This window comes from Crocodylus siamensis, chromosome 4 (genome assembly GCF_052110815.1).
Source record: "Crocodylus siamensis isolate JL-2025a chromosome 4, ASM5211081v1, whole genome shotgun sequence".
Lineage (NCBI taxonomy): Eukaryota > Metazoa > Chordata > Crocodylia > Crocodylidae > Crocodylus > Crocodylus siamensis.
This window is the reverse complement of record NC_143398.1, coordinates 154837937-154856652: the sequence shown is the minus strand read 5'-3', so window position 1 is coordinate 154856652 and position 18716 is coordinate 154837937. Positions and strand designations below refer to the sequence as shown.

General features: G+C 50.0%; 1 protein-coding gene across 9 annotated transcripts in view; it reads left to right on the top strand.

Annotated features, from left to right (window-relative positions):
* The first annotated feature begins 4181 nt into the window (after positions 1-4181).
* The window catches only part of FMNL1 (formin like 1), a 61056-nt gene continuing 46521 nt past the window's right edge, over positions 4182-18716 (top strand). For all 9 annotated transcript variants that reach the window (XM_090044307.1, XM_090044305.1, XM_090044302.1 and 6 more), the window contains exon 1: positions 4182-4545. In XM_090044307.1, coding sequence (XP_089900433.1) covers positions 4393-4545 — 153 coding nt within the window. In that variant the 5' untranslated portion in view covers positions 4182-4392. The remainder of the gene's footprint in view (positions 4546-18716) is intronic.

Sequence of the window (18716 nt, the reverse complement as noted above, 5' to 3'; positions counted from 1 at the left end):
GTACTGTGGCACTCTGCTTGAGAATCACTGTTCTAGTCACACTAGAAGGCTGTCGCACACCAGGAAACTGAACCCCCAGGTCTTAAGTTAGCGTTCAAGCCATAGGAAATGGCATCCCTTCAGCTGGCCCAGTCCTGTAATCAGCCATTACATGATCACACTATTCAATTTGCAGTGCTCTCTGCCTTGTATACTGGAGGGAGGGAGCCAGAACTGGGCAGTGAATGAGACTGTTTGTAGGATCTCTGCCTTGTTTGCCACAGAATTTGGAAGGCAGGTGGAGAAGGTGGCAGGGGAGTGCAAGAAGAGCAAGTGTAGTCTGTGGTTAAGGAGGTGACTGGCATAAACAGCAACTTGGTTCATTGCTGCAGCCCTCCCACGTGCCTCTGGGCCAGTCACACCAAAATAGTGGCAGGCAGCCATTAATACTGGGTGCCTCCTTTTTTTTCAGATGCTGAGCTAGAGACTTTAGGGCCTAACATACAGAGTTAAAACCTCACTTGTGGAACTGGAGTTGATGAATGCTGAGGATGCTTGGTGGCTGAGGCAATATGGGCTGATGAGCACAAGGCTGAGAGTCAGATGGTCCTCAGTTATAAGTCTAGTTTGTCCCTGCATGGCCCTACGCAGTCTTTTATCTCCATATCCCTCATATGTAGTGGAGTAATGCTCTCTTATGTAACAGTGGAGCTACGGAGCTAAGCTCATTAATATTTGTGAGGCACTCAGATGCTACTCTAGAAAAGACCATGAAGAAATGAATAATTCCTTATTCAGTTCTTGGGTGCTGGCAGTGAACACAGCATGAGCCACATGCTGAAGGATGCGGATCAACAGAAATTCCAGACAGCTGCCTCATGCCCAGAGCAAGACTAGCCTGTGCAGTGAAAAAGATGGGGTTCTTTGCAAAATGCAGTAAGCACCTCCATCCATGGAGATTCCAGTGTTGCAGGTATGGAATAGGTAGAAAAGTGGTTGTCTTGGCCCCTCCTGTCTTCACAATGCTTGATTTTGCAACCCCAGCCAGATTTCTTTATCATATTCTTTTTGCATGTAATGGACTCTCCCCATTGGTGGGGTCTGGTTGGTAGAGGGGAGTCACTTAGCCAGACTGTCACATACCCGGCACTCAGCGTTAAGATCCTTGCAAGAGTTCTGCTTTGTTCTGGGTCTGGTACTGACTGACTGGCTGTGCAGAGCCATTACCACCAAGTTCTTCGCCATACCCCACCTTGACTGTCTACCCAGGAAGCTCATCCCTTAAAGGCCTTGTCTGCACCTCTGCCTGAGAAATAAGACCCACATGCTCAGTTCCACTCCACCCATGGGCAGACCTGCCAATAGGGCACTACAGTGGGCATAGAGGAGTCCTGTTGTGCCCACCATGACAGTGGCATTAGGGGGCATGCCCAAGACCCTTCTTTGCCAGCTATGCTGCCTAACTGGCAGGCCTGGGCACAGGTGGAGTGGGGAGGGGGGTGGTTGTTCCTAGGCTACTGAGTCTCAACCAGGGTACTGCAGCACTCTGGGGTGCCTTGAGATCCTTTCAAGGGTGCTGCACAATATAAACACAGCTAGGTGTGCATATATGATACACAAATTAAACCCAGAGTTTTCAAATAGGAATCTGTGGTGTTAAACACAATCTGAGCTGTTGTGGGCTTGCTGAGCTCTTTGCAGCAGCAGAACGGCTCTGGTAGTCTTCAGTAGTCAGAACAACAAGGGAAAAGGAAGAGCTGGCATTTCCCAAGGCCAGACTTGCTTTGAGTTCAACAGGGGTGCCTCAAGCCAAGTAAGGGGTGCCTTGAGCTTAAAAAGAAGGTTGTGAACCACTGTCCTAGGCAGCCATTCCAGGCATGGCAGGGATTTGCCCTAGGCCACAGTCCCCAACACCACAAGCCTTACCTTGACTGCCCCTACCTAGTGCCCTGTGGCATTTCACAGGTTGAGAATCTCTCCACCCCCCACTCAGAGCAAGTCATCAACAGGATTCAAAGAGCCATGTGCATCTTTTTCTGGAACTCCACATGGGAGAAAGTGGTGAGGACCATGCTGTTCAAAGCAAAACGGTACGGAGGCAGAGGAATGCCAGACATCCTGCTGTTCCTCTGGGCCAAGTACATGAGCCGGATTTGCAAACTGGCAACAGGGACAGAATCCAAAACAGCCCACTTTGAAAAGTGTTTTGCAGGGAATCCACTGCAACAGTGGTGGGTATACATGACAACTAACACGAGCCCCTGGGCCATGGAGTCTCCATGGTTCTACGAGGTCCTGAAACACTGCTGTGATAATACAAACTGCACGACGAGGCCCCAGCAACCCTGGTGAACCACCACAATGTATGAGAGGTGGTAAGGAAAATAGACATCATATTGCTCATGGACCTACTACCTGGGGACATCTGCCAGGCTGTCAGAAGGAATCTTCTATAAAGACCTGCAGGAGCACAGAGATTTGGACTGGCAGGTGGCCCACCGGGCACTCCTTGTGAAGGCATGGAAAAACAGCGCAGGACAGGGAGGTCCCAGGCAATCCTGCCAGTGGAAGACAGAAACAATTAACCACCTCTTCTGGAACTGCCCATACACCAGAGAGGTGCAGAAGAAAGTTTGGGTACTCCTGGTTTGTAACCCTGATCAGAGAGGCATGGGCACTTGACTAAACAGCAAGGGGCATGACAGTCCATTTCAACCAGTTCATCCCCTGCTTCAAAAATGTCCTGTGGTCTGGACAAACAGGGAGGTGTTTGGGGGGTGGGGGCTCAGGGGAGGGAACTGAGGGAGACTTTTATGAAACTCTCATGTTGTCAGGGGAATGGTGATAGGTGTGTGGGTGTGAACTTCGTACTGGGACTAAAATAGTTTAACTGTTAAAGTGTGTTTTTGGTCTGTCAAGCGAACCACGGTGGTCACATGACAGATTGCTACAGGTACGGTTATGTTTATATCTCTATATATCCAGTGTTCTCGCTCGCTCTCTCTATCTCACTCTCTCTCTATAGTTGCTTATGTATATAGAAATAAGTATTTTTGCAAAAAAAAAAATGTCCTGTGGAAGACCAGGAACTTGCTCTCAAACAGGCACACAAACCTCCCAGTCAAGGACTGTATTACAGCGTGCCCGAGCGAGATGTACTGGTGTTACAGGAAGACAGTAGAACTGGATGGGAAAGAGGTGGCGGACATCCCATGGAAAAGAGGGGACCAGCATAGACCTTTCAGAGGCGAGCTCTCTGAAAAGAGTAACGAGGACGACTAGATTATGAACAAGCAGGAGGGGGATTTGGGAGGGGGAAGAGGGGAATGAGGTAGTCCTTTGGGTAACTGTGATGGTTTCAAGGGGATGGTGATGGGTGTGCGGTCTTTGTAACAGGATGATGGGTGATGTAACTGTAACAGTGTGTTTCTGGACTGTCAAGGGAAGCAGTGCGGTCACAGGACAGGTTGTTAGAGATAGTTACTTGTGTGTGTGTGTGTGTGTGTGTGTGTGTAAATATATTTTTGCAAAAAAACCCCAAAGGCGCCGCTTTCAATGCAGCTTGGCCTTAGGGTGCTTGGAGAAGCCGGGCCCTGCGAGCCAGCTGCATCCTTGGACCTGATGCTACAGCCAGCAGGCATCTCCCAGGTGTGGGGGCCATGGGTGATGCCAGGGGAGCTCTGGCTGCTTTGGTCGCTGTCCCTCTCCCTCAGTCGGGGACTCCAGGCGAGCAGGCCGGCAGCACGGGGGGGCCCCCCTCGCCTGGGCCCCCTCTCCCGCCCCCCGCATGGTATTGGAGCCGCTGAGACCTGCAGACGGGCGGCGCTGGGACCCTGCAGCCCGCCCGCGCCCTTGAACTCCGCCGCCGCCTCAGAGATCTCGTTTCTCGCAGGTGCCCGGCGCTGCTCCCCCGGCCCGGGCCAGGGCTCCGCGCGGGGGCACCAGGCGAGCCCCTGCCCGCGCCAGCTGCTGCTGCTCTGCCTCGCCTCGCCCCGGGCGGCTCAGCCCTGCCTTGCTGGACAGCTCAGCGGAGCCGGGGCTGGCTGCGAGCCCGGCTCCGAGTTGCACCTCGCGGTGAAGCCCCGCGGGGGGCGGGGGAAGAAACCACCCTGCATCTTCGCTTCCTGCCGCTCGCGCGCACCGCGGCCGCCTCCCTCCTTCCCTCCCGCCCGCCCGCCCCGAGGGAGCCCGGCCCTGGACCCCGGAGCAGGCGGGAGGCGCATGGCAGCCCGCGCTGCCCTCTGCGGGTGCGGACAGTTCCTGGGGGGCTAGAGCCGGGCCGGCCTGCGCCTGCCTTCCGAGCCTCCCCACCTGCCTCAGAGTTGGGGAGGAAAGTTTTCCTCTTTTGGGGCCCCCTCCCCTCCTCCCAACCTGGATTTTGGAGCCTGGAAGAAGATCCCGGGGCTGGGCAGGATGGGCAATGCGGCGGGCAGCATGGAGCAGTCTCCGGGCAAGGAGGCGAAGGTTCAAGCGCTGGGCTCGGGGCTGCAGGCCAAGCAGCCTGCACCCCCAAAGCAGCCGATGCCCAGCGAGGGGGAGCTGGAGGAGAGATTCAGCCGCGTGCTGGTAAGTTGCTGCGCCCCCAGGCCTGGCTCGGCCCGGCCACCGCTTTTTAGTCACGCCGTCCTCCGCGCCTCAAGAAGCTGGAGGTGAGCGGCAGGGCGGGCTGTGGGGAATGACAGCATCTATAATTAAACCGCAACGGCAGCCAGGGGCAGAAAGCCGCTGTGAGTCTGCATCTGCAAGCCTCCCCACCACCTCCAGGCCTGCAAAGCCCCTCCAGGCCTGCCAGGCAACTTTCCTGTTGCCCGCCCCCCCTCCCCTGTGGCTAGCGAGGCGGGGGGGGGTTCTGCAAGGGAAATTTTTGGCCATCCACTGCCCCGTTCTGGAGGTGCACACAGGACTGGCAGGCACAGGCCCTCCTCTAGCTGTGAGTGAAAAAGGCCTTGTGTTTTGAAAGAAAGCCACTCATGACTTCCTCTCCCTTCTATGGGGCTGGTGGGTGACATTTCTGGGCCTCTTCCTCTCAAAGAAGAAATGTTTCATCCTCCAAAGTTGTTCTGGAGGTGGGAGTGTGAGGAAGCCAGAGATAAGGGCAAATTTGAGAGGGCTGTTCCGCCGCCATCACACGTACAGCCACCCACAAGCCAGCCTCGGGAGCTCTGCAGGAGTCATAACTTTCTTTTATGCCTCTGTTACCTTAGCTGCCTGCCTACAGGGGCCTGTACCTTGCAAAATGAAACAGAGCTTTCCCTCTGCTTCCAAAAGAAGAGCCTTTTTAAAGGGGTGACTTCAGGTGGACAGGCACAGGGTGAGGAATCCCTATGGCAGGGCTTGTGGGTCTTGATGTGACCTGAGGCTTTCTCCTCCCTTGTGTAATTTGGTTGGGTGCCTCTATCACTTGAGGCTTGGGGAGGGGCAGGTACTTAGGGGTTAAATTCTAACCCAGAGGTCTGGTGTCTGATCCATTCCTGGCACATCCTAGAATTGAGATATTTTGTAACCTGTCATTTACCAGATAGCATCATCGGTCTGTCTAGTCCACTCTCCTGCTTCCTGCAGTCACCAGCTCCTGAGGCTTCACTGCAAAGGTTTTTTGGGGGGGAGGCAGTGTGCCTGCATTTTGTCAGTTGTAAAGCATGCAGCCAGTGGTATGGTGCTGCCTCTGGGAGTGGATTAAACCTAGCCTTCTTGACCACTGCAGGAAGCAGCTGGGACATGGAAGTGGGAGAGCTCATTGCGTCTCATTCAGAACTTGCTTCATCTTTGCCTCCTTTAGCAGGGATTCCAAAAGTTTTGTATATGCTTTTATTAGGCAGTGCCTTTTCCCCTTTCTCCACAGATAGGCCCAAACAGACAGAAACACTAAGTTTTCACAATCACTAACACACTTTGAAATCTCCAGGACCTCATCAGTTCCCTCATAATGCTGCTTCCTTCCAGGCTGGGTAACAATGGGTTTGACATTTCTTGTTTTATAAAAAGTCCCCATCTCTGCTATCTTCCTTTTTCAGTACTAGCTGTATCATGGGTTGAATTAATCAGACCATGGCCCAGAGCTGCCTGTTAGGATAAGCTCATTGTTTATGAGACCGTAATGATAATGTAGTGCAAATGGTATTTTTTTACCTCTTATCCCACTCAGGAATCCCCTGTGTTTGCTTTACTTGCTCCTGCTGTGCCTGGCTCTGGTGCTGTATTACTCACGGGGAATCCTAAATCATCTCTTTGGGGATCTTCCCTGATCAGTCCTGCTCTTTGCCACCTCATGTTACCATGTTCTACTTGACTAACTTTTACTCTGGGTTGGGGTAACCCTTTCAAAGTGCATTAAGTGCATAAGTGATTTTCAATTAGACTCAAGGTCCTAAGTGCCTTTTGGAAAAGACCTTGGCATCGAAATGTCATTAGATGATTTTGAAAGTGCAACTGTTTGTCTTGGCTGCATCTGTTACACTTCTAGTAAGGCTTAGTCCTATTACAGTCTGTAGTCTTATGGTATGGAGTCTATGAGGAGCACTTATTACAGAGACTGCAGGACCAGGTCCTTTAACATTTCCAGACTGCTCTTTTCAGTTCCTGATGTTCTGCCCAGTCCTTCAGCATGTTCAAATCCACTTGGAGTTTCTCACAGTCTCCTTCCTTTTTGTTTTTTCAAGGATGGCTGGGAATGCAGAGGACTGGGCTTGATGGCCAAGGGGGCCCCTTCCAGTCCTGTGACAATCATGTGTCTCAGTCACCCGGCTGGGAATGAGACTAGCTAGGGTCAGTTCATACCTATGCTGTGGCCTCAGGCAAGTCTGTTCCTCTGTGCTTCAGTTTCACTGCTAGGCTATCCCTATGTTACCATCTTGAAGGGGGCGTGGGTGCCTTTGTTCAGTGATTGCAAACTGTTTTGAGAGGGTCTGATTGAAAGTGCTTGAGAAGATTGGCAAAGTGCTGCTAATGGTGATATACTCCTGGTCCCCTCCCTCCCTTTGAGAAGCAGCTGTTCCCCAGGGCCTTTTGTTGCCAGTCCTTTATCCAGTCCCTGATGTATACCACTTTATTTGGTCACTATGCATTTCCATAAAAAAAAAAAAAGTGTTTTTTGGCTTTAGGGTCATCCAGGCTGACTTTCTGCACAGCTTGGGTGAGAGAACTTGGTCCAGGAACGTCTACATTGGGCCCAGAACTTCTGGTTGAGCTGGAGCATAGGAAGGCCCTGTTGAGAGGGGGATGAGCGGCCTGTTTTGATCCAATTTTTCATAAAGTTATAATCACTCACCTTGCATGCTCTCCAAAAGGCTGGGAGGAGGGGGAGGTCTAGTTCTGGAATTCAAAGGGAATAGGAGAATGTGGGAACATCTAGTATGCTGCTTCAGCTCCCTTCTCCCCTCCCCACAATGTAGAGGGAACCAAGCCAAGGACCCAGAAAACACCTCCCACCCTCTCTCTCCAAAGGCTGGAAAAATCTGTGCTTTCACTAGCAAGGGAAGGACACTCGGCACTCCATTTCTGCAGCTTTCATTGTAGAACTGTAAACCTTCCAGCTGTTACAGTCATGATGTAAAGTTCCCAAATGTGACTGGAGGAGAACAAATGCAGGCTGCTGTCCTGAGTCTGCAGAGTCCTCCAGTCTCCCTGAAGAGATTTGTTGCTTTGAGCAGCGTGAACTTAGCAAAACTCTGGTCACTTAGCACTGCTGCTCTTTAGCACCTGCTGGGTGGCCCTTAAACCCAGAAGGGAAGGCTCTGACCAAAGCTGGAAAAGTTCTTTCCAAGCCTTGCTGTCTTGCACCAATTGCAGGTGGGAGTGATAGGCATCAGTTCTGGAATGTCTTACTTGCCTACAGCCAGACGCTGCAATCTGTGACCCCTCCATCCCTTGGCATGAAAAGAGATGTTTTCTGTGGCAGTCTACTGTGTGTGAGTCTTTCCCAGGGGATCTGCAAAATGAAGGTTATATGTGGGGGCTTTGAAGTTTTGCCCAGTTCATTTGGTCAAAACTTGCCCTGTGTCTGTGTATCTGTGGTTATAGGATGCATATGATTTTGGACATGGAAGGAACTGTATGAGAGTGTGATTTTAAATGTGCTATCAGTGTGTGATATATTGAATGGTGAACAAGGTCAGCTGGCTACTGGTGTCTATCTGCTGTAGGCAGGTACCCATCTCAACATCTGCAAGATGGGGATTGTGAGGCTTACTGAATGCTTATCAGGTGTGTTGAGACCCGAGGCTAAAACATGATTGAGAAGGACAGAGTGGCATTAGTATAAAAATATTGTCTTGTTTCTGTCCAAACCCACCAGCATCTTGAGAGCAGCCTCTGAGAGAAAGTTTACAGCAGCAAGTGGTTTGGTTTTTTTTTCAGTAGTAGGAGAACTCCATGTGTTGTGCAACTTTCATGTCCCAATCTCTCTTCCTCCTTCCCTTCCTTTTGTTGGACTCCCCCATGTTCAGTAACTGTTATTGCATCAGAATTCACCTCCTGTATATTGACTGTGTGCTTCAGCGTTCAAAGACTGGCCTATCTTTAGCTCCTGGTCCTCCTGAATATGCATTTGGACATTCATAAGTCCCTCTGAAGAATTTCCTGTAACATCAGGTTTGTGAGTAAAATGTAGCCCTCACCACTAGAAGGTCAAGCATATTGGTTAGATCATAGTTTATTCATGAGAGGAATTGGCCTGTCTGTGTCGTACTGTGGGTGCAATTTATTTGCATACGATCATGTGATCTTCTGGCAGTATCTGCTCCTGATATCTGTGGCTGCCTATTGCCCACATGGCCACTTCTGGCAACAAAAATGGTGAGGCTTTGCTGGGCTGCCTTTTTTAGGCAGCTTCAGCTGCAATAGCCTAGGAGCTCCATCTGAGTTCCCATGCACTGCATGTAACCAGTCAAACCTAATGAATTAGTCTTTGACCTCCTGAGACTTTGCTTGCAACCAGAAGGAAGTCAGTGGTGTTTATGGGTTGAATTCTTCCTGTGGCATCAGATGTTGCTCAGGACATGAACCAGGCTCCACCATCTCTGTAGGTGCTGGGCTGCTCGTCCTCTGTGGGCTTCAGGCTTTTCTGCAGGCCGCACCTCCAGGCAGCAATGAGGCTTGCCTTTCCCAGCAGCCTGGGCATTCTCAGTGGGAGCTGTAACACCTGCCTGCAGCAGGCAAAAAGAGGCCCACCAGGTTGGCAAGGGAGCCTTGCTTTGGGTGGGGGGAATCCAATTATGGGAACATAAGGGTGTGAGTTTACATTACCACAGGTCAGTCAGAAGAGGCCCAGACTCATACTAACAGGGATCCTGTGGGTGCTGACAGGTGTAATGCACAGCCCAACCAAGAGGGTCTGGGGACTGGACTAGCAGGTATTGCTGCTGCAGGTCAAGACTGAGGGGCATTGGCAAAGCAGTGTGGGAAGCCAAGGCCTGAAGGAGCAGGCTGTCTGTGGGTTAGGATTGTGGTTGACTCTTGACTCTAGGCAGTGTTTTCAGTTTTTCATGGTTTAATAACTAATGGTTTTTCCCACACAGGGAGAATCCCAAGGCAGAATAACTCTCCTGCTAGTGCTATTCCATAACAATGTACTTATTGTGGCAAAACTCCAATATGTAGATACACCAGCTCAGAAATATTACTTTGCATTAGTAGTGAAACAATTGTTCTGGAAAAAAAATTGGCTTTATTCCATCATAGCATGTCCACATGGGGGCTGTTCTGGCCAAGAGACGATCCAGTGGGGTACACTATTGCCCTTTGATTCCTGCTCCACCTGAAGTTTAAAACCAGCTCCCTGGCAGTGGCTGCAGCATTTCTAGTCAGGCAGTGCTGAGGGAGTCAAATGACTTCATGGCTCAGTATAATCTACTGGTCCCTTCTAAATTCTTCATTTCCATAAGTGTTAATGTCCCTCACATTTTTTTAATTGTCTTGATGTTCCACCTATTAGGCTATCCTTTATTTGCAATTCTACTGTCTGTTAACTGCTCATGGCAATGAACCTCCTATTTCACAATCTTGTGGACTGTTTTTAATTCATTCCAATGAAGCTATATTTGTTTTTACTTCAATACAACCCTAGGCCCTTAGCATATTAGTAAAGCTTCTCGTTTATTTTTAACTAGAGAAAAATGTTTTTTGTTTCATTTGTTATGATGCACCTCACCATCTGCATCCCATTTTCAAAATTCTAGATCAGCTCATGGTTTCGGCATAGCAACAGCAGCCTGGTTATTCTGGTACAGCTCTTCCAGTCCATTTTCCTGTGCAGACAAAACCTTAACCCTGAACTTGGCTACTGGATTTTTTTGACTGAGACAGCATCTTCCCGCACATTCTGTCTGCAGTCCTGACTGCTGGGGACTTCCCTAGTACGGTTGAGCTATGCCAATAGGAATTTGCTACAATTCCCTAGTAAGTACAAATCTTCCTCCTCCTCTTCCTCACTGCTCCCTGCCCCCCAGACCCTTATCTCTGATGTGTACTAATACAGAGGAAGGTGCAGGAAGAGATTAATGGAATTGTGAATTGAGGGCAAAGCTGAAGGTAGGCAAACACCAGCTGGGGCTGCAGGCAAAGCTGTCCAAAAATAGCTGAATAAGTTTTCAGCTGAGCTGGAAAAACTACCTGACCCAGCACTTGCAATAGCTTCATTAAGGATTTGGTTCTGGCTCTCTGTGCACAGCATGGGAAATGGGTTTTGGAGTGGGGGAGCTAGGTGAGGATGGGTTGTTGTTAATCCCACCTGGGGATAATACCAGTGTATGCTGGGGACCTGTCATTTTCAGTGATGGATCTTTCGTATGTGGATCTTCCTCTCTCCCTGTGATATATAACTTGGGTGGGATTGTGAGACAAGGTGAATCTCAGAGGCTTATCCAAACCCTAAAGGTGTTCCAGACATGTTAGCAGGAAAAGCAAAGATCAGCTTGGTGAGTTTGTGGAGTAATCTGCACCACTCTTAAGCAGTCTTAATGAACAGTGAGTCTGCTGTAGGGAGGGTCATACACTTACATCTTGTCAGGTAACAGAACCATTCTTGGTGTATCAGGTCTGCCTTCATGCTGCTGGCTAACAAAATTGCCCCGATGATCCTTACACCCACTGGATCATATTGTTGGGCCATCTAGCCTGGCCTCACACTCCTACTACACCAGACTGTGGTCCAGTAGGGGTCAAGTTCTTCAGACAGCTCAGGGCCAGGTACACAGAACAGGATCCAAAGAACCTAGAGCCCAATCTACTGAGCTCTCTTGAAAATCCAGGAGTTGTTCTGACCTGACCTGGGGGATGAGCAGTTTGCAAAGATGCTGACTCGAGACCAGTGGTTTTCAACCTTATTTAGACTTGAGACAACCCTTGATAGACTCAAGGCACCTCTCAGAAAATGCTAGCTCTTAGTTTCACTCTTTTTTTTTTTTTATGACTAGTTCTTCTGTTGCAAAAAACTCAGAAATTTCACAACAGGTCAGAATGTTTTTATCCCATCTGAAAATTCTGGGTTTATTTTGTGAATTGTGTTTGCACACCTCACAGTGCTAAATCAGCACCCTTGAAAAGGTCGCAAGGAACCCTAGGATGCCATAGGACCCTGCCCTGGTTGAGAATCACTGTTCTAGACTTTAAAAAAGTGATATACGGAGCCACTGTAGCACATGGTTCAACATCAGAATTATTGATATATCTAAAAAATCATTGTTCATGAGGAAGTGTTTCATGGAAGTGTTTCTAATGGGACTCTACAATGAACTGTCACTGACCCAGAGCAATTCTTTATATTTTTAATTAACAAGGACATGTCACTGATAGAGATTGATGCAGACTGTTTGGTACCCTGGGCAAACTGAACAGTGTACACTCCAGTGTAGCCAATGGAGTGCATAGGACATTTTAATAGCTGGGGGCTATATCATGGGAAGTTGTGACTCTGAAAGGCACACTGGGATCATAGTAGAAACCAACTGGATGTAAGCTCCCAGTGCAAAGTATTGGCTAAGCTCTGGTTTATATCTCTGTTGGGATAGGCACAATCTGTCAAACAGCTGAAAATTACTCCCAGAGTTCACTGAGCTGTGCTGGCACAAATCAGTTTTTTGGAAAGTCCTCATTCTTTCATAAAACTAGTATCGGTTGTACTGTAAAATGATGCTGTTGTCACCACCAGTTGCATCTGCTTCACATGGGGCCTGCTCCCTGGTGTAGACTATACTAGGTATTAATAAGAGAAGAAAGTCAGGTAGGAGCTGGACAAGGTGTTCCCTCTCTGTGTGGCTTCAGTGAGACCCATTGTTGGAATAGTTTGGTGACTACACTTCAAACCTGCTGCAGGTATGCTGGAGGAGTTTCACAAAAGAGCTATACAACCATTTGAGAACTGGAAAACTTGCCTTAGTGAGAAATTGGAGAAGCTCAGTAGATATAGTTTGACCAGAAAGAGGTTAAAGGTGACTTGATTGGGATCGCCAAGTACCTGGCGGGTGTATGTGGGGGAGGGATTTCTGACCACAGTAGATCTTTTAATCCAGCGGACAAAGTATTGGATCCAAGTTAGAGCACCTGGAAACTGACACTGGACAAATTCAAGCCAGAAATAAGGTGCAACTTAAGACTGAGGTTAATTTAACTTCAGGAATAGCTTCTCCAGGCATGGGGTAGATTCTCCTAAAACCTATTTCACTCAAAATGGCAGTGTAGCTCAGCCAGGGTTATAGACTGAGACCCCCTGGGTGAGTTTCCCCTTGCCTGTGTGACGTGGGAAGTCTGAGGAGATGATTTTAACAATCCCTTCTGGTCCTTCAAGCAATGACTCTATTCTCCAGTTTGCTGTGTCTCATTCCTGGGATTCTTCGTGGGGCAATTCTTCAGCTGTGTCATTTGACCTACCTTGGAGCCCAATCTCTGTTGACTCTCCCTTCTGTCAGGCCCACATACTACTAAGCAGGTTGAACCTACCTACTATGGCATTCAAGTAGATTTAAACCAGGCTCCCCACCTTCAAGTCTGCAAGTGAGGGATCATCCTGAAACAGTTCTACACCCTTTCTGGTAGTTCCCAGCTAGGCGCCCCCAGCCCGGGGCTGTCTCTGCATGGCTCATGATGTCAGTGTGTAAGGAGGGAGAACCTGGGACTCCTGGGCAGGTGGGAAGCATGTGGGAGGGTGTTTGAGAGGCTGGGACTAAAGCGTGTCTGATCAATCAAGTTTACTCCATGTGCAGAAAGAGGAGCTGCTGCTTGTTCTTAAAATAGAGCCGGGAGCGGCAGGTGGTGGTGAGGCCCTGGTCACAGCAATATGCTAAGCAGCCTCAAGTGCCTTAGCAACTCCTTGCCTTTCAGCAAATGGAGCATGAGTGACAGGGATGCGTCATCTCTGGCTCCAGCCTTATTTTTCTGTTCTCAGTCTGTTGCCAGCACACAGAGAAATAAGAGAACCCATGCAGCAGGTTGGGGCTAGGGGGAATACCACAAGCTTAAGAATCTCCTCACTCCATGGCACAAGGTGAGCTTAGTTCCCTGCCCTTGTAGCTTGCCTTGGAGGTCATTAGCTACAGGGTCTGTAGCTTTGGAAACCCAGACAGAAGCCAGTGCAGGCCTCAAAGACCTTGAGTCTGAATACTGCTAACGACTATCTTGAAACTGGCTAATCTTAAATCGGTCATTGCAGGCAGCACCAAGCTGGGAGAACCCCCTCTTCATTGGAAGCCTAGCTTAGTCACTGTCACAGTTCCTGTGTTGGAGGTAGACAGGGCCCCATGGTTGGGTGGGTAGCCAAGCTGGGATTAAGCCTTTGCTGCTGCCAGTGCAAAGTGCCTACTGTGCTCCTGGGAGGGGCTTGGTGGGAATGGGGCAAGAAGCCTGCTCTGCTAAAGACTGTGGGCCTCAGCAGTAAACCACTTCTCCATTTTAAGGGTCAACGCTGCAGGATGCTGAAATCTCTCATACCCAGCAGAGGTGGTTGTGCCACCTACGTTGCTGCATGGGTGCCAATGCTTGCTCTGCCGAGAAAGAATGTCCCCAGCAGAGCAAGCTTATAGCAGGTGCTAGGCTCCAGTTCAGCTTCTTACAGGCTCTGGGCCAGGCAGGTCTGGTTTTGCAGTACAGGATGACCAGGGACAGCTTTGGAACTGCCAGTAGAGACCAGGACCCTGTTGTGCCAGGCATTGTGCAGGTAGAGAGTGAGAGGCCTAGACCCCAGGGCTCATGGAAAGGTCGGGAAATGAGAGGGAGGCATATGGCATGGCTATGGCATGTCCAAGGTCATCCAGAAGGTCTGTGGCAGAGCTGGAAGTAAAACCCAAGTCCCCTTGTCCAGTGTTCTGCCCACTAGGCCATGCTGCACAACTGGTCACCTCTAGGGGCAATCTCCAGGCTGAAATTCATAGCCTGGCTAAATGTGGGTCTGTCCCACATCTTGGGTGGGAGGCAGTATACATAATAGTGAGAGACAGAGGTGGCATGTTGGTTCACCCTCACTCCCCCAAGCACAGTTAGACATCTGTCCCCTTCCAGAGACTAGAAAAGATCTCTCAGGTCTGTGAGGCCTGTCTTCTTGCAGCTGCCACTTCATCCAGTCCATTTCATAAGCTCATCAAGCTCTGTCTTGCTGCTTAGTTTCCTTTCTCTCTCTTCCTACAGGGCGGCTGTTCCAGAGCATTGCACCTTTTCTGGTTAGAAGCCTTCTTCTAAGCCCCAACCATAAATATTTATTCAAAACCAGTTCATCCCCATTTGTTCTTAAACCAATATTGTTTCCTTTGTTTAAGCAGCTTTTCTTAACCTTTTTAGACTCAAGGCACCCCTTGGAAAATGCCAGCTCTGAGTGTTCACTCATTTTTTGACAGTAGAAATAGAGCATTTTTTCTGGTTGCAATGAGCTCAGAAAGACCACAATAGGTCAGAATGTTTTTAACATGATTGTTTCCTATTTGAAACCTCTGGGTTTATTTTGTAAATCATGTTTGTGCACCTATCAGTGCTAACAGTGTGTGGCACCCCAGAAAGGATCTCAAGGCACCCCAGGGTGCTACAGCATTCTGGTTGAGAAGCAAAGATCTAGTATTTTCTTTATCTGGTTTTAGAGGCACTGCACAGTGGGGTCTCCACAAGGCCCACTCTGACTGGGACTGGGAGCAGAAAGACTTCCATCCCTGAGTAAAGGGGGTCCTATGGAGTCCTGCAGCTTTCTTCTATAGTCTGGCTTTCTGGGTGACATGTAACAACCACCAAGGACAACTCTTGGTCTGTGCCTAAGTGTGGTTTCCATTGCAGGATGTCTCTTCCAGCTGCTTTGCCTCCCAGAGTGATGCTCTACTCACACACATCCTAGGGGTTTCCAAACTGTACTTGTCACCCTGACTCAGCAGAAATGACCCTCCTCTGTTTATGCAGATTTGTAATGTGGAGACTTAGGGGGCCTTGGCAAAGAGGCCAGGGGTTTCCATGATGGATCCTGGGCAGTCCTGCCTGTTTATGGCAACCTAATGCACTTTATAGCTCTGCATACCATGTTCCCTTCTTCACCTTGTCACTCTCAGTGGTGTCACTGTCAGTGTAACCTCTTTGGAAGAAACATTCTCTTCTTATGGCATGGGTGCTGTTTGGTGCTATACCAGCAGCGTTTCCTCCCGACACCCACAGGAAATATGTGGGCAGCTATTCTGTCTTGTGCTGGAGGGCAGGGCCAGGTTGCATTGCTAAACAGCTGCCATTTTCTGTCTACAGAAATGGCAATATTTCAGTGGTAGGTGAAGAGATCAGTTTGGAATGAAAAGCACCATATAAATGTTATGTCTTCAGCTCGTCTCCTCCCCTAACCCTCCCTGAACTCTTAATAACTTATAAGCCCCTGAGATAAATCAAGAGTGAAACACATTGGAGCATTAGAACAGAAAGGGTTATCATGGCACAGACAGCAGAAGCCATCATTGATTAGCCTAGCAGATGAACAGCTCACCTTGACTAATCAGCTTGACATGCTGGGCTGCAGAGTCCCCTGTGTGCATCTAGTTAGTTTGCAGTGGCTGTTGCAAAGCTTTTGGTTTGTCAGCCAGGACCAATCCCTGGCTTCTGCTTCATCAGTGGAAGAAGGGAATGAAGGAAGCAACCATGCAGGACATACTTGGTGGTCATGCCAGTCCATACCAGTGTCAGCCCCGGTCCACACCAGCGCCACAGATCCAGCTCTGCTTTTTTCCTCCACTAGCAGTCAGACTCAGAATCACTCTTGGTGGCCATGCAAAGCCAGCTCACAGGCTTTAGACATTTCAGGACAGAACTTTTTCTTGCCCTTGTTTCTGCCCTGGGTTCCTGTACCACAACACCTCTCAGGCTTACCATGGCACTTAGATATGTGGCCAGCGGGGGCTGTTGGTGCATGCAGGCACATAGATGTACAAGATTGCACTTCAGGGGCTCCAGTTCAATCTGGCTGTCCATGAAATGAGTTGGTTTCATCTGAAACTGATGCCCAGTGAAATTGTGTCCGTGTGGTAGCAGTGCCATGCAGTTGCATATGGAAGAGTATGAATATATCTCTGCTCTAAGAAGCCCAGGACTGGGGAGGTGAGTGGTGGTTGCGGGTGGGATTGAGGGGCACTGCCAAAGTTGTGTGAAGAAGTTAGCCTAGTGCCCAGTTACCCTATGGCTTCTAGGTATCTGGTTTTCAGGGGCCCCTGGACTGGCTAGGGGAAGTGGACTGAGCCTAGTGCTCGCCTCTATAGAGTGTGCAATAACTTGAGCTAGTGTTTCAGCTGTCTCTTATGCAGCCTCTGTCCCTGCAGCCAGTGAGGCAACAAGTGCCATATTCCAGCCTGAGGGTGGGAAGGAAATGGTGAAGAATCGTTATTTTCCTTCCCATCTGCCACCTGTCTTGGTGCCAGCAGGGTGATTCTTGCCAGATGCTTCCCTGGTACCTTTGTTAAAGTGTCATTTAGGAGTGTTTGCTATTCCTGGGGGGAGTTGTGCCATCTCCCAGTTGTCCCCCTCCTGCCCTCTCCTACCTGTGCTGCCAGGGACCTGGAATTCAGATGATTGCTTTGGCTGCATAAGCTACTGCCTCCCTCTAAGGTACAGCTGTACTGGGGGTTATCAATAATACAGGCAGCTGCTGCCTGGTGTCTGGCTTAGCACTGGCAGAGATGAACGGCACAGGGCAGATAGGCATAGAGCCAGCTGCTTCGTGGAGTGAATGCAGGAGGAGGAGACAGCACTGGAGCGGGAGACTTGGGTTTGCCCTGATTTGGCCTTGCCACCCCACTGCACCCCCTTGGTGGAGGCAGGATCTGAAGGGCTGAGATGCTAGTGAACCTATCACTAAGCTGAGGAAGGGCAAAGTATGAGAGAGGCCAAACTAGATGCCATGTTCTATAGAATGGGGTAAGGCTATCCTGGGAGGTAGGAATGAGGCCTCTTTATCCTGAATGGGCAGCCTAGTTCAGAACAGACCAGAGGGGCTGGGGTGGTGGGGAACACTGGAGGTGGGACACCAAAGGAGCCCATGAGCCTCTAAAGAATGGAGGCAGAGAGGGAAGGTCATTCTTTTCCTGCTCCCCATTGCTGGCCTTTCCTTTCAACAGGAGAGGGAGCCTTGGGCACAATCCTTCTCTGTGCCTTGCTCCCTTTCTGCCCTGGAGGAGCTGCCTTCTTGCCTATGACCCTCCCACATAGCCCTGCCACATTTCCCCCACCCCAATCAGGGGCCTTTGCCCCGTTGCCAGGAGTGCCCAAGCCAAGGGCTCGCCACCCACCACCTTCCCATGAGACTGACTGTGCCCTGAGATGCCAGGAGCACAATTCTTCTTTGGCAGGAGACTAAACTCACAAGGAGGAGCCCTGACACCTCCTCTCTCTGCCCGAGGCTCACTTACACACTGTTGCCACGTATGACAGTAGTGAGAGGCCCAGAGTAGGGAGGCCATTTCCTGCCACTTGCCTGATGAGCAAGCCTAGCCGGGCCGTTGCGGAGCGCGCGGGAGGGGGATCTCCTGTGAGATGCAGCCACCACCCAGCCGCCACCAGGAAACATGCCGTGTTCCGCTGCTGCGAGGGCTGTGCTGTGCTTTGCAGTGACAGGAAACAGCCTGTGTCATTTGGGTGTGAGGGAGTTGGTTGCAGGTGGCTGGCTTTTCAGCAGCAGGGAGGTCTGGACTGTACAACACCTTTGAGAGAGCACAGCTGGCTCTGGAAAATGGCTGCAAGTGTGTGGAAGTGCTAGAAGTTTGGGGTATTTGCCTGTTGAGTGCCCACATGTGTGCTTTTGTGCACCTTGTTCTTGACACTGCCAGGCCAGTGGCCCACACATGTGGGCTGTCCTGGTTTGTCATGGATGGTGTTTCAGAGACATCATTCTCCTTTGCTCCAATCCCTCACTTGACTGCTCTCACATCCTAAGCCTTTGTGTGAGGTGGGTTCACCTGCCAGGTGTCTTACCTGAGCTTCTGGGACAGGCAACCCCATCCCACTTGTATATGTGTCCTGTGTAGGGACACCACACCTGGTTGGTTCAGGCTGCTCATCAAAACAGGGGCTGTATCTTGCTCTGGATCTGTGAAGCATCTGCACAACAGGGAGGTTCTGCTGGCTCTAAAGCAGCTGCCGTTCCTTTTTGGCTCAGCCCCTCTGGCCTCTTTCTTTACTTGCACAGCAGCCAAAGCTTTCACGTCTGTCAGGAAAGGGCTGGCATAACTCAGGACAGAGATGAGGACCGGTATGGGCATGGGGTCCTCCTCCAGTGTAGCTAAACACTCCAGCTTGTTCCCATT